The 24,927-nt window shown below is 36.2% G+C and overlaps 1 protein-coding gene across 1 annotated transcript in view; it reads right to left on the reverse strand.

Annotated features, from left to right (window-relative positions):
- The window catches only part of GPATCH2 (G patch domain containing 2), a 115,924-nt gene that overhangs the window by 86,400 nt on the left and 4,597 nt on the right, over positions 1 to 24,927 (reverse strand). Inside the window, exons 2-5 of the mRNA XM_009079785.1 lie at positions 22,669 to 23,382; positions 17,386 to 17,447; positions 10,111 to 10,293; positions 9,224 to 9,303 (exon numbers count right to left, since the gene is read on the reverse strand). Coding sequence (XP_009078033.1) covers positions 9,224 to 9,303; positions 10,111 to 10,293; positions 17,386 to 17,447; positions 22,669 to 23,366 — 1,023 coding nt within the window. The 5' untranslated portion in view covers positions 23,367 to 23,382. The remainder of the gene's footprint in view (positions 1 to 9,223; positions 9,304 to 10,110; positions 10,294 to 17,385; positions 17,448 to 22,668; positions 23,383 to 24,927) is intronic.

Consider the following 24,927-nt stretch of genomic DNA (forward strand, 5'->3'; position numbering starts at 1 on the left):
TCTTTGTAAAATAAGGCTTTCACAACTAAGCAATCCAAACTGAGGGGGTCAGGGAGAAAGGGAAACAGGGCACTATTTATCTAATGCTCTTTAAAGTGAATTTCACAAGTGTTTTAAAAAATATACATCTATAGCAGGACACTTGCAACAGAGTTTGCCCATCAGCTAGCAGTAAAGAAAAATCACCACCTAAATAAATGATTTTCAGTTCTGTGAACTGAGGATAAGTTTCTCCCTTGACCTTTAAAACCATAATCTTCAGGAGTGCTAAGTCAAGACTGAGAAATAACAGAATATGAAAGTTAGTCTCATACTAGCAAATGCAGCCTTCAGTTACCTGTCAAATGAGGGCCATCTGACATTAGCAGTGAGAAAAGGAAAAATTATCCACAGCAAAAATCAGATCAGAACCAAGAGTTTGCTGAGCCAAATTGCAAGGGGCTGAGTGGAACAGATTTTGAACAGTAATCAAAACTGTTGGACTGGAAGGGTTCACTGGAACAGTTATAATGGTTTACACTTGACTTTGAAAGGAAGCTAAAGACGCAGCTGCTAGGGACAGTAATTAATAGGAAAGAAACTATATGCTCTTGAACCAGTCTAGCTGCAAGAGCTGCTGTTAATAAAACTTTTCTCCTTGTCCTATTTATTCTTCTATACAATACAGTAACTGGACAAAAGGTTTAAGTACACACAAACCAAAAATCATTTTGCTTCTGAAAACATCATACCCATGTTATATGTAGGGTTTTCCCACAACACCAAGAGACCACTAAACAGGTGCTTCGAGTTTTCCTGTGACTAACCTCACAACTCACATCTTTATTAATTTACTGATTATCATTGGGGAATGATGTTTCCATTCTAGGATTGCTTATTATCATTTATTTAAAGTTAGCATTGCTGTCTCTGATACTGGATAAACATGTTTAAGAAAGCAGTCACTTCTAACAGATCTTCAAATTGAATGAGCTGCAAAAACACATTAAACAAAACCTACAATTCTGTAAAGAAAAGGTTCTACATTCAGTTATATGCTTGCCTGCTGTAAATACCACAAGAAAACTATCAGAAGAGGCACTCCATGACAAGTTTTGAGTACTCATACTCCTTCTCAAAACTATGTTCTCAATACGCATGTTTGATTTCCTTATTTCAAGAAACAAAATGGCAGGAAACATGTCATCTTCCAGCTAAGGCAGAAGTCAGTTCAGCTACAACAAGTGTGGTTTGCTCCACTCCTTTCTGATTATATTTTACAGGTTACGCTGTCTTGACATACGACTAACTAAAGTCACAGCACTCCAAGAGAATGGCAGAGGAATATTCTAATTACCCATCATTGCCTTGTAATACTGATTTGAAAGATAAGCTGCTAAATTATATTTATCACTTTTCACATAAAGCAATGTTAGGACAGAATTAGTGAACAAATGAGTGCACCTGAGTATAAACTGTGTCTTAGAACAAATCTAGAAGGTCACTTACAAGGCTTAATCTAGATTTCTAGAGATAAGCAGAGTATTTCTATGAGGTATCTAAAGTGCCAGTTTTCCTTATAAATAGCCACCCTTTGAAATGCAACTGAAAAAAACAGACTATTTTCAAGTTGTTCCATCCTGATGGGAAAACCTACTCATATGAAGAAGTTAGGATGGTTTAAATTAGTAAGAAACTTCCAGCTGTTTAGGAGCTCTATCTGATCTTGTACCTGCTTTCAGTTAAAAAATGCTAAACAACATGTTAGCTGTCATGATTTACTTGACATTTATGCTCTTATTACAGCATAAATGAGATGCTGCTCATCAGGTAAGGCACAGTATCTGCACAAGTGTTCCTCACCTATTACACGTGTTTTTCTAACTATTCTCAGCACTAAATGATCAAATCAATCATCAAGCTCAATACAAGGAAATACAACTCCTAATTTGACTCTGGATACAAGATGCTGTTCTATCATCAGATTTTAAAAATGCTGCTATTGATGCATTAAGAGGTTTCTAGAAGAGACACAACTGAGTGAAATTTTTGCAGAAGAGATTCCAAGAGCAATTACATTTAAAGACAAAATCTTTCTATTGCACTAAAACATAAAACATCAATGAACCAATAGGGACTTAAGAAGTCAAAATAAGCAAATTCCAAATATCTGCAGAAGAAACATTTCATGCAGCCACACACCAGAAAGTGGGATTTCTTTTGATAAGCTGCAGAAAACAAGAGGAATAATTATGCTGCCTCTTATGTCAGAGGTTTTTAAGATCATTATTATCTGTAAAGACTGCTCTAAAACTGCATCAAATGTGTTTTCAAGACAGACACACTAACTGAAGAATGAAAGGACTATCATCATGCTATTTGTCCCCATTTAAAATAAAGTTAAGTGAAATTGTAGACGGTGATCATTTGAGCAGTTGGTTTAAGGTGAATTACGGGGAATACTGCTTAGACAAACAGTTCATAGCACTTGTCACCATGAATAAACCACAAGATGCATTAAAAAAACTAAGCAGCACACTTGGCATTTCTGAGACTAATGCTGGAGGGCAACCATTGCGCTGCAGTGGGATGCTGTTTTTGACACTATACTTGAGAGTCCATGCAGAGGCTAAGTCACCACACTCACTTTAGCTAGACAGAAGTTAATCTTTGATATTTTAAGGGTATGCTTGGATCTTCACAGCAGGTAAACTATAGCAAGGAAAACCACTGTGAGCTTTGTGGCACAAACAGAGTATCTCCTTCAGTCACTACACCTACAAGACATCTTCATTTTGTGAATAAAGTAGAATTGTTATCTCTACACACTTAATTGCCTGATGCCTTTAAACGTTTTTTTTCTTGATAGTCATAGATCTTGTAAGAATGAAACTAGGACACAATTCGAGATTAGACACTCTAATTTACAAGGTAAGTGGTATACAAGAAAGAATAAGACACACATGCTCACCTTCATCAATTAGTGTCTTTACAACATTACGAATCAGCTAAGGATTTCTCTACCTATTTTAATTATGGCAGAGGGGTTTTACACTTAACTACTGGGACTAATAACAAAACTGACCAAACGTAGAGTTCTTTAAATCTAAACATCTATTATTTGTCACTGTGTTTTGGCTAATGAACTGCAGCTTCAAAAGAGAAATGCTGTAGCATTATTTGTGCCTGTTTACTGGCTTGATGATCAAAGATTTTCATATGACAGTTTCAGGTGAAACAAAAATCACTGTCAGTTCAAGTAAACATAGGTTGTAAGCAGACTTTATTAAACCATTCAGATCTCATAAATGATAGGTAGATCAGAATCCTTCATAACAAGGACATCTATACTTACAAACCCGACCTATTAATTCTAGTGCTCTGCCTTGAATAATCACAATACAAACCAACTATGCCTTACATATTGGTACAACCAGTAGTAATGCTAGTGATGAGAATCACTTTGAGAAATACTGACCTACTAAGAAACATGATACCAGTGTAATTATGATTCTTTTGATGAGTAAGTATGCTAAGCTATTATGAAAGTCACTAAGTAGCTTTACTCTTCCATCAGGTGCTTACCATGGCAGGGGGAAGTTATATTAGGCTTGCATCAGTATAAGAGAAAGTTTTTGCAAAAATGCACTTGAAAATTAAACTGTGGAAAAAAAGAAGCCCTTACTATGCAGAATGCATAGTAAAGGTTAAAATGTGTAAGAACAGTGAGCAGTTCCTCCAAAAATCTATAGCTACATGAGGCTAAGCACATCACAGATACCCCAATATCATCCCCAATATTTATTTATTATTATCATTTCTGAAACCTACATTATTTACAATGGAGTTTTGTAATCTGTCTGAAAATTTTCCCCCCTTTTGTTCACAGAATGGTTTGGGTTGGAAGGGACCTTAAAGACCATCTAGTTCCAACCCCTTTGCCATGGGAAGGAATACCTTCCACTAGACAAGGAACTATTGTTTTCTCATAAAACAAAGTTATGTGATAAAGTTTTGAAGTGTACAAGTGGGCCATTTGATTCATTCCTCAGGAAAATTATAGTGTTTTAGGCAATAGTAACAGAACACCGGAAGAATCAAAGGTGGGGCTTAAACTGCCATCACAGCAGGATCTCCTGATGCTAACCACCTGAGTTTTTCTGCCTGAAAATGTGTATCTGCAGGAAGCACGTGAGTGTAGACTCCTAAAAGACACTTTTCCCTCGATGTTGTAAAGCTAAGGTATTAACTAAAGAGAGGATTAAGAGAGTATGACTTATTCACTGCATTTTGCATAAGGATATATCAATTTAAGACAACTACAAACAAGGAAAAAGCTAAAAGGAAAAGCACTGTGAAAAATGCTTAAAATTGCTGAAAATATTTTTTACGACAGGAAATCTTAAAATCACCATTACAAAAAATCCCCTACCCTTCTACTCACTAGAATCCAACAAGAGTTTAGATTTGCTAGAGTCTAATACTATCACATCTCCACAGAACTTGACATAGTGACTATTGCTCCAAATGACCAAAGCAATTAACTGAAGGAAATAATGAATACACCACAGATAAGTTCTTTCATGCACCTCATGAACACTGAATTGTTTTATCTGACAGTATACCAGTCATTCAATGAAAAAAATTCTCCACAACACCAAATACACTAACTTGAGAAGTGGTGTTTTTTCCAAAAGTTGCAGAGCATCCATGAAAAGGCTTCTGACCAATATTGTAAAAACAACATCCAAATTACTCTTTCAGGAAGCATTTATTGGATCTATAGCAAGGTTTCTTATCTAATAGCATTTCTCAATTTCCAAAATATTTTGACAAGAAAAAAGCTCCTGAAAATGACTAGCTGTTTTCTTCAGTTAGAAAAACTGAGAAGCAGAAATATTTGAATTTACATTTTGAAAGCAGTTCAAAAAAACATTGGTGTTCAATGCATCTTTTGTCCCTACATCAACGGAGAAGCAACCTGTCAACAATTTTTTTGAGAAAAGCTCTTTTATCTTTGAACTTTTGAAAGAGTCACAGGACTCGACAAGAATATCCAGACACCTTCAGATAACAGGTCTCAGAAATGTAGCTTTCATTCTTTGGGTGCATTTTGAATAATTACAACTATGTAAAGTCAAGCTCAATAGTACAGCTGTGCAAAAAATAAATCGATCTAGGAGTACAAGACTTAATATAGGCTATCTTTAATACAATGAAACCAAACCCCATGACATAAAGGTGATGGATGAAAAAACTGGCACTGTCAAAAGAAAGCATCTTTTTTTATTGGTCATGTTTTTTGCTCTTTAGCCCAGTGAAATCACTTACAAGCTTCCAGCCCAGACAGGGAATCCAGGCAGGAAGAGATGACACATAAGGATTCTCAAACAAAACTCTCTCCCTGACTCGGGGAAGAAACTGTATCTAGAACTACACATGCAAGACCTAAGACAGCATCAGTGATTGCTTTAAACCTTCATTTTTATGGAGGAGTTGTGAACAAATGTGAAATTTTTCAGTCATTGAGTACTAAGTTGGGTAAAACATTTTGAATGAAATGAAAAAACAGTCATGTTCCATCTTCACTAACTATAATTATTCTTACTTTCTTTAATTAGCGCTTTGTGCTCTTCCTAGGAATCCATCTGAGAAAAGCATGACAACCTTGATCATTTAAGGTAAAGAGTTCATTTAATATTCTACATGATAGAGATGAACCTTCACAGTTCCAGTGAATCCAAAATGTAAGATTTCAGATTTTATTCTATGAAAAACCAAAGTTTCACATGCAATTTGCTGGACAGAACAGTGACATAGTACTAGGTAAGTGACATGCCAGTGTTAAAAATACTGGAAGCAAAAAGCATTCCTTCTAAATAAACCAGGGTTTCATTCATAGAACAATACTTCTAAACTGTAGAACTTTTGCCTATGCCTAACATAAAGCAATCTGGGGGTTAGGACTAGTTGATCAGCTGACATATAATTGCAGAATTCAACCAAGCACAGGAAGATTTCATGCAACATACCTTAATAAAAGAGCACATTAAATACTGGTATGGTATGAAAGCACATATTTCTCATTTTACCTACAAAGCTACTACAATCAACTTGGCATGGGTGGGATCAAAACCATAGTGTATTAGAAAAACCATACTTTTCTATTTCTTTACAAATATAGTTCAGCTACAAATGATGCTGCCACAAAACAAGGCAATGAAGACATCAAAAGCCAGCATTACAATTGCATACCAAAATATATGCCTGACAAACCATTTAATTATGGATTACATAAGAAACGTGGCTATCTTATGTGAATTGGATAATTGAAAGGATATAAGCCAGTTGTGATCAATATTTTGGTTTTTTTATTTTCTTCCTCAGCTTTTTCAGTTGTCACCTGATCTACGACAAATCATTCAACCTGCACATTGGATTAGGAAAGGGTTTCCAAAGTATTTGCCTTCTAGGTTTTTACTTCTCTCCTTCTTGTCCAGTGTTGTATGATCATTAAAAACGTGTTCTGACTCAAAGGCAATATGCTCGATAAAAGAAAGACCTATGAGTTTGCTCAAATTAAGCAATTCATCGATGAAATGCAGGAAGAGCATCTGGACTGAACCTAAATGCCAGCTGTGGCTACTTCAAATTAAAGTTCACTAACTGGTCCATAAAGAGCAGTGTTCTTCCTCTGATCCTCAGCTCCCACTGTGGTGTGAAAATGGCGTGAGCTGGTGGTTTCCTTGGTCTATAGCAAGTAAGAATCACAGTCTTAGCCTGATGTTTCTCTTCCAATAAAACACCCAAACAATCAGTCATTAAACCATCTTTGAGAGAGGATGACAATATATCAAGATATTATTCCTTCTCCCTTCCCTAAATCACTAATCTCTCCAAGTCTTTGCAAGTTGTTGTAATTATGAACCTTCAACCAAACTTCAAAGTTTAAGAAATACACTGTATGCAAAAGCCTAACTATATGCTCACATTCCTTGGATACAAACTACACATCCTTACTGAACATACAATGTGTGTCTTTTAAGTAGTGTATCAGAGTAGGAAACTCCCTTTTTTTACTTTGTCTCCAGTTCAAGTCTGCGCAAAAGCAGTGATACAGACATCAGACTCCTTGCTGTTAAATCAGAATTAATTCACACCACAATTCTGTTCAATTAAGTCGAGTCTGCAGTGTTCTTTCCTCAGGATATTAATCTTTCTAAAAGCATTCTTGCTCTTCTTCACTGTTACCATCTAATAGCAGTAATTACTTCTTGTTCTGTGTTATCAGATGTCACAGGTATTAAATGACTTTATTTTGTCATTGAGGTATCTAAAGTAAGATTTTCTTTAAGAAGCAATCACTGACAAAAGAAAGCAGATGAGCTCTGGTTTATAAAGCTATATTTGCAAAGACAGGTGCAGCAGATGTGCCCACAAACATAAATAGTCATTAAGGAGGTCAGAAAACTGCATCTGCAGAGCTAACTGCACATCCATTCTATACATGCACTCCTGCCTAAATATAGTGACTTAGAAGCTATGTTCACATGTCAACCTTCTTCCACACCACCATGTAAATGATATATTTAATAACTGGAGGTAACTGACTTATCAGTCTTTAGTAGATTGGCTTGGTTTTTCTTGTTATAAAGGGAACTATGATACTATCATTATATATGGGATATCATGACCGGAAGACAAAATGAGATCCTAAGGACAATCCAGAAAGTGTAGCAGAAAATAAACATTAGGATTTTTTATTATATATATGCATTCACACTATATCTTCATCAATTGAAATTTAATCACCTTTTTACAATTTAGAGGAAAAGACAGGTTTTAGGGTAGTTAAGTCATGTATCATCAATACCATGAAGCTAACCTATCAGTTATAATAGCTCCTATAAAATACCAGAGTGAAATTGCAATAAGCCTAGAAAATGGGCTACAAATCCCAGATATGCTCAAGCAAGCACTGAACCAAAAATAAAAATAGGTAGATAGAAACCAAGAACTAGACAGCATTCATCTAATTCACGACCACTAACAGCAGAGATCACAGGCCAAGGTTTTAAAGCATCTTATTCAGCTCCAAATGGTGATTACTGGACAGGGATTTCAATTATAAAAACCTTCCCTCTTCAAAACGAGTTAAATTTCAGCAGTTCCTTTCTATTCTCTCCACATATAACTCTTACATTTCTCAGAAGCACCTTATGTTGCTTAGGAAAGTTAAAATTCAAAAATATTTAATGTTTTCAAATAATGAAGAACACTCATGCTGCAGTATTTACTATCCTGGCCTATGTTTAGTACACCTGATAAAGAATCTCCCACATTCTCTTCCTCTTCCAAACACTATTCTGATAAGAAAGGAATAGAATGTGCTACAATTACTACATTTTAACATTTTAATTTAAAAAGTCAAATCTCTCTTCTTATCATGCCCTCCTCCAAAGGAACAAATTGTAAAAATTCATTAGAAACTTATTTTAGAAAACAACTACGGCACAGTCCAAGTATTAGATTGTACATAAAAGCAAGGACACCTGGACTTTTTTCCCCTTCAGTTATAAACACTGTTCCTAGATCTGAAGGCAGTAAAGAAACCCAAACATCTCAGTGTAGGTACAGCCTTAGAACAGGCTCAGTCTGAAGAAATGCATGATGTCGATGACTGGTGCACTGCAAAATTGCTTTAAATTTTTCATACACACCCTTTTCCCCTGACCACACAGATGTGAGCTAAACAAAAGAGAATAAGGACACGTTTTACAAAGCTGATTTTTGGAAGAAAAAAATGCAAAATAAGCCCGAATTGTACCATAATACATCCTAGGATTTATTACTAGGAAAAATAACTTGGGTTTGATTTTCATTGTAAGAGGAGAGAAACATATTTCCACATAGACAGAAAATAGATACTGAAAATGTTAACATATACACACACATATACACTGCACAGAAAACCTTTTCCTTCACTTAGTTCAACATAAATACTGAGAAACAGTATCAGACTCTTTCTGCCATTTGAGTACACACTACTATTTCATTACAACAGAATTGCAGTGGAAAGTATGAGGGTCTGTTTAAAACCAGCAAACACATGCTATGAGACAGCAGTACCACTGTAGTCTTACCGTTCCATTATGACATTAGGGAACAAATATGAGAGGAGTATGTTTTTTTAAACACCCTCTTAGAACAGTGCCCATTAGCTTACAAAAATGAAAACACCTACCAGTGCATTCTGGTTTCCTGAAGCCTTTTTGATGTTTCTTGCTGGCATTCCATGAAGATGACTACATCTACTCTGGAAACCTACAAAAAAGAAGTATGAATGAATTTAAGAGTATTTCCTATACCACAGAACCAATAAAACTCACCATTATATACCAATCTATCAATACTACTTCAGTTACACAAAACTATGAAACATTGTATCATGGAAACTAAGAGCACAGAATGGGAGATCCTTGTGGCAGAGGGAAGGTATGGCAAAATTCTTCAGTAGCAAGCTGAAGTCTGAGAACTTCAGTCTTTAAACAGAGGGGGCTCCTAGCTGTAAATGCAATCTAACACTGGTAGAACTTACCATTGACGACACTAGATCCACAGTTGTCTAAAGTATTTTAAAGAAATAAAGAAAAAAGGTACTTTGTAAGTTACAATCTCAATCCTTGCTCTAAAGGAACCCTTTCCTCTTCTCTACAAACTACACGGCATGACCATAAAGCAAAACAAAGCAGGTGGTCACAGTAATATTTCCAGCTTTTGAATTGATGAGCCTCTATAGAATTCTATACATAATCACAGATGTCAGGAACAAAACGGAATACAAAGATTCACTTAGAATAATGTTTAATAACCCTCAAGACAAACATGGAGACAACAAACAAAAGAGCAGGCTATCACAATGTTCTGTGTTTTACACCTTCTGACTTCTCTAATAATTGATTTTTTTTAATTATTTATCTCTAATGATACCTTAAAAATGGAATAGTTCAAGGAAACAAACTAGTAACTCCATGATCTTGACCACATTTTATATATTTTGTATAATCCACAGATACCTTTCCACTGTACCCAAGTGATTCTACAGTTTGCATTTGCTTGATTGCTACTCACCTCTCCTTCCTGAACGGGACATAAGAGGAAAAGTACCAGTCAAGATACTTTCGAAGACTGGATCAGGCAATTCTCTCTCCAGTTCTGTGGAGTCTTCTTGTTCCCACCATGGAATGACCCCCGTAATTCCACATGCTCCACCAGATTCATTTTCATGAAACCAATCACTCTGCTCATCATCACCTGTGTGAGGGCAGCATCCCCAAGCCCCCCAAAAGAGAGGGAGGAGCAGAGAATATAAAAGTCAGATGTTACCATCAATAAATACTGTGACAGGATTATTATTTCTTTTGCTTTATAGCTGCATAACAATTACTCCTATATAGCAGTTCTATTTGGAAAATGTTTCTCAATAGCATGACAAGCATTGCCATCAATGAAACAACATAAAATGTAATGTTTTAAAACCAATTTGCAATACTGAAAAACAATAATAAACTAGCTAATCCTTTGGCAATAACTGTGGGGAAATCCATTTAAGTTACTGCACTTTACATATTAACAAAAAACAAGCCTTAATCTTCTGCAGGGAATTAAAAGGTATAAAACTGAAACTAGTTCTTTGCAGCTGATAATGGTATATAATTAGCTTAATTTCATGATTTGTATGGCTAGTAAAAGGCAGAAACAATCATGAACAGATGTGACTAAATGAAGTTAATCTGATTAAGTTCATTTAGAAATAAGTTTTGAAAAAGTTGATTTTAAATAGAAACTGACAGTATCATGTGACTGAGAATTATACTGCATTATACCACAAAGCTGGTCATTTTTACTAACAATATTTATAGTAATTAAATATCTGGTTTTAAAGAAAAAAATAAGACACAACTGAAAATCTGATCTTAAAATTAGCTCATGAACACACTGGCAACTAAAAAGAGGCTGTTATGCTTGTTTTAAAACATGTTCTTCCATACAAACCATGTGGAATCAGAAGATCAGAAAGTACTTTCATGAGACATGGTAAATTTCCTTTCCTTCACCCAAAAATTAGATTTTAACTATGTGTTGTATATTTTAATTCTATTTCAAATTATCCAAAAAATGCTTCACTATTTCTGCATCTGAATTATTTGTTTGACATTTCAATTTTTATTTGGGGAGAAACTAAGCAAGATACAAATGCAAGACTTATTAGACACAATAATAATTCAGTATTATATAATATATTAAATAGTAAAGAATACAAAAGCATTTGTGTAAAATTATATTGCCACTCAACCCCACAGTGGGACAATACGAATAATGAAAACCCAAGCCAGAATTTGGGGAAAAATAAAATTCAACACACTTTATCCAAACAAATTGTTGCAATGGAAAGAATATTCGAGATCAAGCACTAGTGAAAATGGCTGTAAACATTCTATCAGGACAAGTACTTCAAGAAAATATAGAATAATTAAGGTCCTTCACTGGTCACTTGCAGGTGAAATGTGATCCTTACATCTTTAATGATCAATGCTAAAAGCAAAATTAGCAGAGGATAGAGAACAGGAACTTTTAGATGGAGGAAGGGGAAAACAGAGGTGGAAAGAGATACATAACTGAAAATAAGATTTAAATTTCTTTGCATTCCTGGGGCAGTTCAGATTACTCTCTCCATTCTAAGTCTCATTTACAGCTATGACATTTCACAAAGGAATTCATCATTAATGTTATCCTCATTTTATTATGGTCAGGTACGGGCTCTTTGGAAGATGTCTAAGATTATTGAAAAGGGACAGTGGTGGTGGGAAGAAAAATCACACCTTTTCATTACATTGACCTGTGGCTCAGAATTAAGTTTGAAATCTTTTCATTTTCCAAACTTTTATGTAAATAAACATTGCCTGAATATTTTGTCATCAGAGCTCCAGATATCTTGACTAATAAGAAATACTATCAGGAAGTCAAAAGTTGTCTTGTTGCATGTAATTCATATATGAAAATAAGTACAGAATTCTGAAATTTGGTTTCACAATCAGTCAGCTCAAGGACAGAACCTGTAAGAGGTGTGCAATGCAGTCCTGGAAGAAAGCTAGAATTTAAGACCAGGTTGGTGCACTGCAGAGTAAGGTAAAGAGTGGCTAGGGAAGGAAACTAGTATCTTTGCTATATGCCCAATAGCAGTACTTTGGGAAAAAAAAAATAAAAATTACTTTCCCTTTTTGTGCAATAGGAATATTAGTATGTCAAGCAACAATCTGTTAACTGCTATGCTATTATGCGCTTCCCTTAGGACTTAAGTTGCTTACAGACAAAAGCAGACTTAAGATCTGAACCTCACAGTCTTTTCCCACATGACAGCAGAATCCAGGCATACCTGGTTTTTAGCTTCCTTGTCTGTGCACTTTAAACAACTCTGAATCCTCTTACGTAAATCATATTATCACCTTGAAGGAAAGCATAGACCTATTACTACTATTCTTATCCAGGTGAGAGCATCCATAGGCATTTTGTTTACCTGTTGCTCCACATTGAAGGGATGCCATTTTCAAAAGGAGTGAGGGAAGACTACTGGATTTAATCAATTCCCCACTTCATACACATAGGCAATAAAACACAGAGGTCTCCCTGCTCAAGAGTTTGGCAAACAAATACTTGGATTTTATCCTACGCAGTTTGCAGGTCTCAAAAGGCAGCACAGTATTCATAGCAAACATGATTTTATCAGTTAGAAAAAAAATCAAAACAACATTTTTGACTTAAAAAGATTCCCTATACTGTCCTTTCTTCTTGGAGATGCTGATTCTGTACAGGACTACAGCAAATTATCATATTTTTCCAAGGTACAGGAAAGGTAGAAAGACTTCCAGATCTCTAGAAACTGAGCCCATACATTCTCCTAAACTCATATTTAAAATGCATCAAACTTGTTTGTATGTAATGCTAAAGTTTCAAGAAATTACTTAAAAGTAATCTACATTCAATTATAACTGTACTGCTCAGTACAATAAAAACAATTGAAGGCTCAGAAACATCAACTTCAGTCCTAAAATTTCAAGGTCAGCTCTTGGCTTAATTTATTTAGTTATTTTTAAGCTTTCTCCTCCCCCCAGTTACCGTTTCTCTGATTTTCACGCTATATTATTGAGTCTCTATATACTTATCTAATGACTACTCCATGTTAAGCAACTTGCCTTCTTCTTTAAGAAGTTTAGAAAACAATTTATGCAGCCTTCTGATGATTCCTCTATGGACACAGACACCATCTGCATCATTATAATTTTCATCTTCAGAAAAACTTCACCTGATCGTATTTTAGCTAAAGCAGTGCAGGTTTATAACAAACTGTAAGGGACCTTTAAGAAATGTTTGTTCGGACATTGCCTGGCTTTAATGACTTGGTGAAGGAGACTGAAAACAGCCACCCCTGGACTGTTTGCCTCAAGGCTTGTTGAGTCACAGGGTGTCTCCAGCCTCCAGATAAGGAGGCACCATTGTCCACCACCCAAACCCTCCAGCTAACAGCCTACATTCCAAGGTAAACAGCCACCACAGTCCAGGACCCACACCCTCTGGCTGCCAATCCATCTGCCAGACAATGATCCACACCCCCTCCTGCTGCCTAGACCAGGAGCCACCACTGTTCACCATTGTCTACGACTGAGACATCCCTTTCAGACTAGGAGACTGGGAATTGCTCAGCTCTAGGGAAACTGACCAGTCAGTGTCTGACAGAGCCCTATGAAAAGGATCAAGATCCGGAGCATGGCACACACTCACCATGGAAGAAAAGAGCTACGGATCATCAGAATGCTGCTGGACCTATGGTGGTGACTATCTCTACTGCACCATCCCAAATCTTGCTTGCTTCGCCCTTTTCTAACTTTCCTATCACCCCTTCTCTTTCTCCCTTGAGTAACCAATAATAAAGTCTCACTCCTTAATGGTATTTTGACCTCGTTTGTGTCTTAATTCACATTGGAGGAATCGATTGAACACTCCCAAGTCTTACTGGACCAGGTCATAAACTTTTCACTGCACACAAATAGAGAGTTTTATCCCTCTTCCTAGTTTTATTTCAAAATATCCAGACCATCCTTAACAGCAGCCAGTATGTGTGCTTGTCTACAACAACCAACACATACTCCAAGAGGCTACTGTGGAAAGAGTTTGGCATCAGTGTCCTATAAACACCACTTGATGATGTGCTGCTCCATTAGCCATCAATTAATGCACAGACAGCAATAGCACATGGCCTGTAAACACCCTAGGACATTAGCCTCATTTCCATGTCCAGTGTACCTCTTTCCAGGTAAAAAAACCCACTGCTAACAGCTGTAATAATCATTTGGAGACATCAGGAGATTCACTATGACATACAAGAGGTTTCAAGACAAAAGGTATATACATTATATGTAAATATTTAGGATTTCAACTATTCAGGTCATGAACAGGTCATGTGATTTCTTTTTCACTTGCAAAGACTATGAACTTATTGGCCACAACAGTTCAAAACTGGTGTGATTACACTTGGCATTGCACACTCCATTTCTTTGATGCATGGAGAACCACATCCTGTCTATCACCTGCAGCTACTGAGGTGCTATAAAAGGTCCAAATCACTTTCTCACTAGAGTTTCACTAGGATTCTTATACTGAATCAGTACAGGGTCATCTTCATAAATTAATATATGTTTAATCATAAAACAATAAGCAGCTATCTTTAAAAGCTTAGCCACATCCACAGTGGAACTCTGACATTCCCTAACACACCAATTTTAACTAACACTTTATCAACCTCATTTTCCTTCTTCTAGTGCTGCATATCATGATTTAAGAGGTCTTAAGTCAACTTTGAATTTCTGCAAGTGTACTAGTAAGTGTAGATGGACTGGAAATGCAGGGTATATTTTATTTGCTATGCCCATACTACAAAATTCATTAAAGAACATACTTGCAATTTGACTTTTTGTTCTCAAAACAGGTGTATCATCCACTAAGGTCTGCACAATGACAGTTTTTTTAACATTGTGTTGAAAGCTCAACTTGTAAAGTAGACCAGTAAAGTGCCTTGAAACTGCAGGTGATCCTACTAGTTAGGCCTATGACACAGTTGTGTTTTATGTTGTCATGTAAGACTAGACCTTTTGGTTCAAAATGCTTCTTGTAAAATTTTTCTATGCCAGGCATAACACTATTTATTATTAAAGTATTTAATAACTTCAAAACAGTCATTCATAAAAATGTTATTAGGAACAAAAGGAAAGATGAAGAAGAAAAAGGAAAGTCATAAGGATTTCTCATACATAAGCTCAGCTGATGTTCAGGTCTTTCAATTGCTTTGTTGGCAGGCTCTCCCACCTCCATATGCAAGAGATTGATAGAATCATAGTATTTTGGGGGTTTTATTAACTATATTAAGTTTTAGCCCCAAAATGCCCAATTGGAAAACCTCTGAAAAAAAACCAACCCATAAAAAGTAACTGCTGAACTATTAACAAACCTCAAGTGATCTCCTTTACTGACTGTACCTGCACTAAGCATTTTCCATCTAAGCTTTTGCTGACTAACTGTTCAGAGTATGCAACGTTTCACTGAATAAAAACATTTGCCACATTGTGACTGCAAAATATCAAGTACCAATTACTTCTGCCAGAAGGTAATACAATAATGGGATAGAGCACAGCAAGAAAGCTGCTTTTGCCCTCTCACATGACCTAATGTAAGCACTTGGATAACTTGGAAAAGGAGAACAAGCACAGCTAGGCTCAGATGAGTACTTCACGGGAACAAAACAAAGCAAATGAAAAAGCTATGAGACTGGAACACAGAAAGGATAAGAGTACATAAGTTTTTAAGAAACATTAGATGGCACACAAAATATTAGAACTTGAACAGGGGATTTCAAGTCTCAGAAATTTTCTTTCATCACAGCAATTGATGACAATTAAAATGCATCTAGCACAAACCCCAATTACAACTACACCTGTTTCCTTGAATCATATTATAAAAATTGAAAACTCTAATGAGATTCTGTCCACAGAAGAGCACAATTACTGCGGTGGAATTTATTCCCATATCCTTTCTAAAACAAATCTGGAAAATCTTAAAGGTTGCGAGGTCAGGCACTCCAAGGTTCAGAACTAAATACTGAACTATTTAATGGACTGACCAAATGCTCCAAGAAATTGCTGCTTTAGTCACCTTCTTGTCTAAAATGTCTGTCCCACAGGATGAATATGCTTTGGAAATTAATTAGGGTTTTATAAGGAGTATTTGTCTGCAATAAATGAAATGTGGTTCTTAATCGCAGAGACACAAAATGAACAAATATTGCCCTGGAGAACAGGACCCTCTTGTCCTCTGCTCCCCAAACTTCTGAACGATGGCAAGCATATCATTTAAGCCAACTATCTCACCAGGCGACATTAATCAATCTCTGGTTCTCCACTTGACTTAGCAGAAACCTGAAGCCAGAAGTGCAGAAAATTTGAACTACAAATGAGGTCAAGATGCTGATGTTCAGAACATATATCCTGGAGGAGGGGCACTGGGAAGACAGGTGTCTAGCTTCAAAAACAGAAAACAAAACCAGCCAGTTCTTCCCTTTAAACATTTTCATCCCGTCCTCCTCCAGCTTTATCTCACCTAAGATCTTCCTTTGCGTTTATCAGATTTACTTTCTCCTTCCTTCATTCTTGTAAATTTTGTATGGGTCTCAGTTCAGCAACAAAAAGCAGATAGAAACACGGACCTTATACTTCAACCCTCAATAGTTTTATCACACAAAAATATAAGAATCTTATGCATACTAAAGGAAAATGTAGAATCTTCGTTTTAGATGAAAGAACATTTTTTTTCAGACTGGAATGTTAAACAGCATTGCAACTTCTAATCTCAGTGTAAGTCTGCTGAAAAACTGCTTTTCAAACTACTGAATGAAAAAAATATAAAATCCTACCATGTCAATTTGGAGGAAAAGAAAGAAAAAAAGGCATCTCAAAAATAGTATGAGAAGCAGTACTACAATCACAGTCTTGTTGGAAAATTGGAGGAACTCGGGAATTAAAACCTAGTATAGATGATTACTATAGTATAGGTGCTCAAGTTTTAAGTAAGTTTATTGTATTACAGACACTGCTTCTCAAGACAGCTTTTAACTGAGTCAGGCATTCAGGACACCCTCTGACATTTTAAAAACAGACAGAAAGCAAGCTATACTTCAACTCATTAAAACAGTAATAGCAACTGAAATACAGCAATTAACCTATGAAATAACTTGTAACGCTTACAGAATTTCAACTGATGTGGTTTGAGGGATGGAGAAGGGAAAGATTGTTTCAATACCTTGTCTTCCCTCATCATTGGTAAACAAACCAGCATCACTGCTGCTCAGACTGCTGGATTCACTGTAATAAGAGAAAGAAAGAAACAGATCAAAAGAACAATTGATCTTTCAGTTGTAAAATTTTAAGGAGACAAGGCTGTGCGCAAATTGAACTTAGGCCCAACAGAGATTGGAGAGAAAATAGGATGATTTTTTTAATCAAACTGCAAATATCCTAGTTCCATTAACTACAAAGCATATTATTTTTGGCACATAAAACCATGGAATCTAATGGTACCCTGACAGTAAGCCAGATGTGACTGCAACGAGGTGCTGACACAATTGATGCATTTTATTATCTGCTTCCATCAAATGCTCACTGCTCACTTCTTCTGCTGTGCAATTCAGCTTGATCTTGGAACACCACTGCTCAATAAATAGAAAAAGTCTCAATCAAAAGCAGCCTAAGCCTTCCTGCAGCACATGAAATGTAAGAGTCTGAAAATCGAATTACCTTTCTGAACATCATTTGCAAATATTCTGGAAAAGGCACTTCTTAAGGTTTCATGACATACTACTCAGGGAGAACAAAAAAAGTTTATAATAAAGATAGTCAATTAAATCAAAACAAAGGTCACCCTGAAGAAAATAAGTATGATCCATGATCATAACCTTAACAAAAAAAAAAAAAAAAAGCCAAGTTCAGTCTACCTTTCTATTAATTCCAGCAGGGTCTTAAAATTAGAATGTGTGTATACAACATGCACACACTTATCTCTAAATTTAAAGGCATCAGTAGGCAAAGTATTTAGTTCTTTGCTGCATATAGATTGTCACGAACAAAATACCACATGTCTCTAAAGAGTAAAACAGACTGGTCTTTTAATAACACAGACCACAACTCACTGAGTTTCACACAAAAGGATTTTTTGTAGACCCTTTATTTCATTTTTTATCAGAGAGTAGCTCTGTTAAGGAAGTAATATTCTCACCAAAATTTAATCATACTTTACTCACATTAAGATGTAGAACAACTTGAAAAAAACCCCAAACACTTTGCTTCAGCACAAATTCAAGTACATGTCATCAATACTATGGCTACTCTTGATGTTGCACACAAGCTACTTAAAAGAACTTCAGGTCTGTTTACCTTTCTACACTTATTCATATGACAATATTCATGCCATCCTATACTTGAAGTTAACTGCTTTCAATTATTTCTAGCAACTTTCTAATAATAAATGATTTTTATTTCTAAATAATTAGTACATTTAGGAAAATTATTTCCTATTCCTCAGTTTTTTGAAGCTTGTAATATGAATTATAAAAAACCAGTCTAATTTGTGTTTAATTATAACCAGATATTTGTTTTTTGCATTTTCCTTTGGGAGGAATCCCAACAGGATTTGAAATACAGTATGGCAGCAGGAGAGACAAAACAGTGATTATTTTTTTAAAACATGTACATATATACACATATATATACACACAGCTCTGTGTTTGAAGATTAAGTTTTCTTAATCTCTGCCATATTTTAGGCTTATCCATATTCTTGCCGCCTAAGCAATATTTATACTAACTTTTGTACATAACATAATCAGAAAAGACACAAGCTCTAACACAAGTGCCCTAAGCAGAAGAAAGATGATGGCAATGCAATGAGAATGGAACCATCTTTCACGAGGGAGACCAAAACTTGAACTTTCTAATGCTCTAAATCCTAGTAACTCCCTTCTAGCAAGCATCCCATCCTCACTTTCATTAGAACATAGATGGTTTTACCATCCTTACATTTCATTGTGCAGAGTTTAACATCATATCTCAAAAAAAACACATCCCTTCTCATAGATCCTTCTTGTCCATTTATTGTTTAATCACGCTTTTAAAAATCAACCCTGGTATTTCAGTCACTTTCCCCACCAAAATTTAAATTTTGAGAACAGTCTCCTTCCTTTTTTTGAAAATAAGATATTTTAATTGTGCAATGAAATTTACTGAAGGACTACACAGTGCATGAAACCATAACCACTTGGGAGTTTGAACAATCGCTCAGAATATTTTGGTTTTAAAAAAAATAAAAATTCAAACTGTAACACTGGCATATCCATGGCAGCCACAGTGTTCACTCTCCTCAGGCCACAGTCACATAGGGCAGGGATTACAATCCAGATAATTACTACATGGCAGTCATTTCACAGAATAAACTCAAAACCTCTGAAATTAATACATTAATACCCAAGTACATGAAAGGTGTTATGATGGAATTTATTTCCAGTTTTAATATAATTTTGCACTCTATACCACTAACTCCTTCACTTTGCAATGAGAGTTCTGTTCCCAGCAAGACTTCCATGAAAAAGAAAAAAGCCCCAGATTCCTCTTACTCCTAAAATATAGGAAAAACTTGGAAGGAACAGCTACACTATCCAAAAAGCTTTCACAGCTTTCTTTGTACACTTGTGGCAACAAAGAAGAAATAATTGGAATTTGCAGTTCCTATCAGTAAGAAGCTGTCTGGTGCCTTGGTTTTGTGAGACCTGTGAGCTTTGTGTGCTAAGCAGGGCTGTCCCCAGGGACTGACCAGCTGCTGCACTCCCACTGACCATAGGACAGTGGCCTGGTACCTCTGGAGTTTCACTGCTGCTCTCCTTCAAAAGGGGCAATTGAGGTTTCTCCTCTCTTTAGTCACTAAAAACACAAGTGCTAAAGTCTGCAGGACTTAAGGATTATGCAGAACACCATACATAGCTGAATTTGGCCAAAACTGGCCAAGAAGCTAAACACTGAGGGTAAGGGAGGATGAGCAAAGGACAGACTCTAATCATGAAAATCACTTTTCCAGTGCTTCAAACAAACCTCACAGGAACTCATCTTTGGGATAATTTAGATGCTGACATTTTAGAAGCCTGAAGACTCCTACTACTACTCCTGAACTCTGCACTTAAAACCTGGTTATTGCTCTGTTTGGCATTTGAACACTTTCACACAGAGATAAAAGACTGTAAAAGAAGTGTCACTTAGCATTTTTAATGTGCACTTCAAATATATACGTTATGTTATTTTCAAGTAATATCATGTATACACTGAAAACATCTCACTGGTTTTATTACCAAACAATTTAACTCTCATTAAAAATTATTGGCTTTGCTTTTAAAAAAACTTCCAAAAAAATTAATCCTTTCTTAAAAAAAATATTGAACTGTACAAAATTAGAGCAGTTTTGTATACTTTTTCTTCTTCCTCTTCCTGCAAGTGTTGCTGAAGCACAAGTGTTATCCAAGATGTTGCTAGGTTTCTGTTATCTTGTGCAATCTTACAAAACTCCTGTTCCCTTTTAAAATCTCAGCTTTCACTTTCAGAACACTCTCTCAAGAGAGTTTGCTGGTTGCTTCCAACTCTTCTGGCTAAAAAATCTCAAACAAAAGAAGCACTTGTAAGTAACATTTGGTTAAAACGATGCACATACAAAATATTCTGATACAGTGTCACCTCAGAGGCTTAGATATGGGGGATTTCTATTCGTATTATGAAATGCAAGTTTTCCAATTCAGTGGCTTCAAAACCTTTTGGTACAGATGACCATTGGAAGAAATTTAGTAGAATGACAGACCACCATTCAAGCAAGCGCAGGAGCAGAAAACACTATGAAAATGAGAATGGTTTTAAAGACCATTTATTAGGGCCACAAAGCATTTGAAGTATGATTTGAGAAACTGCAGCATTTAGTGTAACAAAACATTAAGCATTTTGAAAAAGAAGACAAACTTTTAATTCAATAGCATTTTTTTCGTGAAAAAAATAAAAATATATTCATACTGACCTCAGTTTTGGTAATCTACAAAAGGATATCCTTATTGATCACTGTTTCCTCTACCCAAAAATTAGCTAGAGGATTTTTGAGTTGAAGAACTGTTACCCTTGTAGCATAACAGAAAATCTTTTAGAAATAAAAAAGTGACAAGATTATGGAGGTATGATAAACTATGCAATGGCTCTCACTGCCAAGGAAATGCTTAAACATCTGTCTTCAGATACCAAACTTGGAGGAACAGACTCACAGCATCATAGAAGAAGTGGAATATTTTCTAAAGGCTTCCTGACAACACTCACTCCCGTCTGGTATGCCAAATGAGATGTCTGAAGTTACACTGGCTGCCCTGAAGGATGAGTTCTGCCCTAGTAATTAAGATGCTAGCAACAATGTTCGAGGCTCAGGATTCATTCAGCTCCTTCAGCTGCTTATTTTTCCAAGTGAGGGACAAAGCTAGTGTCTAATAAAGACCTGGAACTTTCTGACATTTGCTAGAGTTAGTCACTCACCACCACTGCTGTTATTACAGCAACCAATCTGTCTGCTCTGGTCAAAACCCCTGGGTACTCTCTGCATCTCAATTCTACCTGTCCAGTAAGGAAAAGGCTTAACAGTTTATAGATAAAATGCCTACAAAAAATACAGGGACACTACTGCCGTCAAGTAACTGATTGAAATTGTATGTCCCAATATGTGCCTTTCTTGTGGACACTTCTGCATTCAGAATCAGGCACGTGGAATAAACATAATCAAGTATACCAGGCCCCGCAGTTAACATCCCCTGTGTATGGTGGAAAAATGACCTACACCTTACTGTGTTGTCAAAATAGTACTTTGGAAACAATTACCATTGTACTATGACTGCTGTCTGGAATGGATGGATGAGGTGTACTGCCAAAGGGTCATCATTCCTCCATTTTTCTAATGGTAAGCTCAGGTGTTTCTGAACTGTAAATTGGTTTTTGCATTTCGTAAATGGCGTATATCCTTGGCAACCTGCAGACTTTGTATGCCCATGACACATAAGAACATACTGTCTAAATGGTGACTCTAAACACTGACAACCTTTCTGACGAACAGAGATAACAATCAAAGCACCAATGTCTAGAAATTGAAAAAAAACTTAATTCTTGTCTGAGAACTGTCACCAGTTGAAATACCCAGAAAAAAACCCATATTAATCATCTGTATATTTTGTCATTCTTAATTTTAAAACAATTAGAATGTATTATTTCAAAAAACTCTTTTCTTGGTTATTCCTCTGCTATACAACTCTCTGTTTTATACTGAATTCCTTAACCTGAGCAACTCATATACATTAAAAACAGAGACTTTGAAAAATTAAGAGTAATTTGTTAATACAGATACTACTGATGCTAGAATTTTAACACTGGAGTCAACAAAAAATCCAAAAATTCCCAATACAAGCAGCTCTAATAAAAGCGAACAACTATTATCCAAAGTCTCTGTAAAAAGAAAGAGAAAGAATAACCTGTCACTCATGTTCTCATCTGAGCCTTTTTGCTCCTCATACTCCATTTTGTCCTTATTTGCTTGATTTACTTCTTCATTTTCTATAACTACTCCTTCATCCAAGATTTCTGGTCCTTGTCGAGCTGCAGATACTTTTCTTTTTTTCACTTTGCTCTTGGAAAACTCTAGGTGTTGGTATGATCTGTTGTTATTATCCATTTCTTGATCTCTGTTGTTATCCTGCTGTTGAGTCATTGCCAGTGCATTAGAGACTTCTGATGGCAGATCTATCGCCATCCGTTTTACTTTTCTTCTCCTGCGCAAAGTTCTGTTTCCCAAACTGTCAACAGCCAAATCCGGTTCATGCCACAGAGGTCTTTTGCCTCTAATGTTATTTAAGTTTGAGGAAAGCCTACGTTTAGCAACCAACAGCTGGTCATCGGAATCACTGTGGTCTTTCTTATTAGCATGATTCTCCCTGTAGTCTTTGTTTGATTCCTCTAAACTGGAATCAGAACCTTCACTTAAGCAGTGACCAGACTCCCAAGGATGATGGGTGGTAAATGAACGTCTTTTCCGTCCCCTCCTTTTCCTTGCCTGTCGCTTTAGAAGACAAGACACACTTCGAGAATGATCTCCAGTATCAGCAAAACCTCCTCTGGCTTGCTCTGAACTTTCTTCCAGCGCCGAGACCAGATCATGAACCAGCTCCTCCATAGTCCTACTGAAATGCCTATATGTGTCCAGGGAAAAAGAAACATACAGGAAAACAATTAATCAATCTGAAGTGCTAAGCATAAACTATAATAATTTTATTTGGCAAAATCATTTTAGTAACTTTAGGCAAGGGAGTCAATGTCCATCCTATAAAGATTATTCTATTTCTACTGAGAGACAAAACCTTGCCAACCAGTCCTACACAACAAATCAGTATACACTCTTTTTAAAAGGTATCTTCCCAAGCTTCTGTCTTGGAAAGAAGAGGGGGAAGAGCAGTTGCCCCATTTGTTTCTGGCCTCACTATTATTGTTTGTTCTTAATTCACCTCATCAGGTTTTTATGGCTTCCAGGGATTCCACGTGGCAAGACCATCAACAAAGACCATTCACTGTAACTGCAGGTAAGGAACATATCTTAAACCTGTGAATGGGAATGTAGCATAATACTCTTCCTTGAGTATATTAAAGAGTTCTGTTTAAGAGTTGTTATTATGATGAAATATTTTTAAGAATAATTATCTCTTGATGCTGTCTAAATGCCAAAATGAAGTTAAAAGAACAACTCTTTGATAATATGACTATTTTCTCAGGAGCAACTAATTCTGTCTTTCTAAATGATTGATAACTGTTAGATTTTTTACAAATATTGATTCAGTGAAGTTAGACTGGAGAATACCTGGCTACAGACAATTCTAGAGTATTAAATGCAAAGTTTCCTATCAGACATAGGCACTTACATCCATAGAATCACATGCTTCCATGAGGGAAAAATCCCTAAACACACACGGTGTCTGATTGAGGCCTTATCCTTTTAAATATTTTGCTCCTTCCTCCTCAAATTTCACTAGCATTTAGCATGTCTTTGACTCAGTATGCTTCAATAAGTTCACCCATGCATTACATGAATGTAATTATGAAAAGAAAACATTAAATGATTGCTGCTGAACTCTAATCCTTCTCTGAAGGCTGTGAACCTTGTCTGTAAACACAGCAATCAGACTCTCACATCAAAGCATCAGAAGATCGTTTCATTGAGGTAAAGCAGAGAATAACGTTCATGCACTCTAGTACGTTGCATTTTCTTGTTTGTGTAGTAGGAATATATGCATAATGCTTAAATAGCTTTATTAAGTCATGTTTCTCAATAGCTATAACTGCACAATGAGGAAGGGCTCTTGCCCCTTTAGCCTTGCTGTTAAACACCCAAGACAACAGGTATCCTCACAGGTGCACAGATCAGAAATGAGATTCCCTTGAGATTTAAGGAGCTTTGTAATACTTCTGCACTAATATAGCAGGAGCCATAACACGTGAACAGAAACTCCAGCACACTTGGGTTAATATGAGACAATTCCCCTAGCCTTTCTGCCACAGACTTTTGCATCTATAGCAAACTGATTGAAATGGAGGCACACCAAAAAAAGTTGAACTAGTAGGCTTAAACCTACATTTAGGTCTCGAAACAAACAGGTTTCTGCTAACCTGCCAGAATATGAACTAGCTTATAGAAACCTCCTGCAGTCTATTCTGCTAGCACCCCTGAAGCACAAAGCAATAGG

This window comes from Acanthisitta chloris, unplaced genomic scaffold, assembly GCF_000695815.1.
Source record: "Acanthisitta chloris isolate BGI_N310 unplaced genomic scaffold, ASM69581v1 scaffold12478, whole genome shotgun sequence".
NCBI lineage: Eukaryota > Metazoa > Chordata > Aves > Passeriformes > Acanthisittidae > Acanthisitta > Acanthisitta chloris.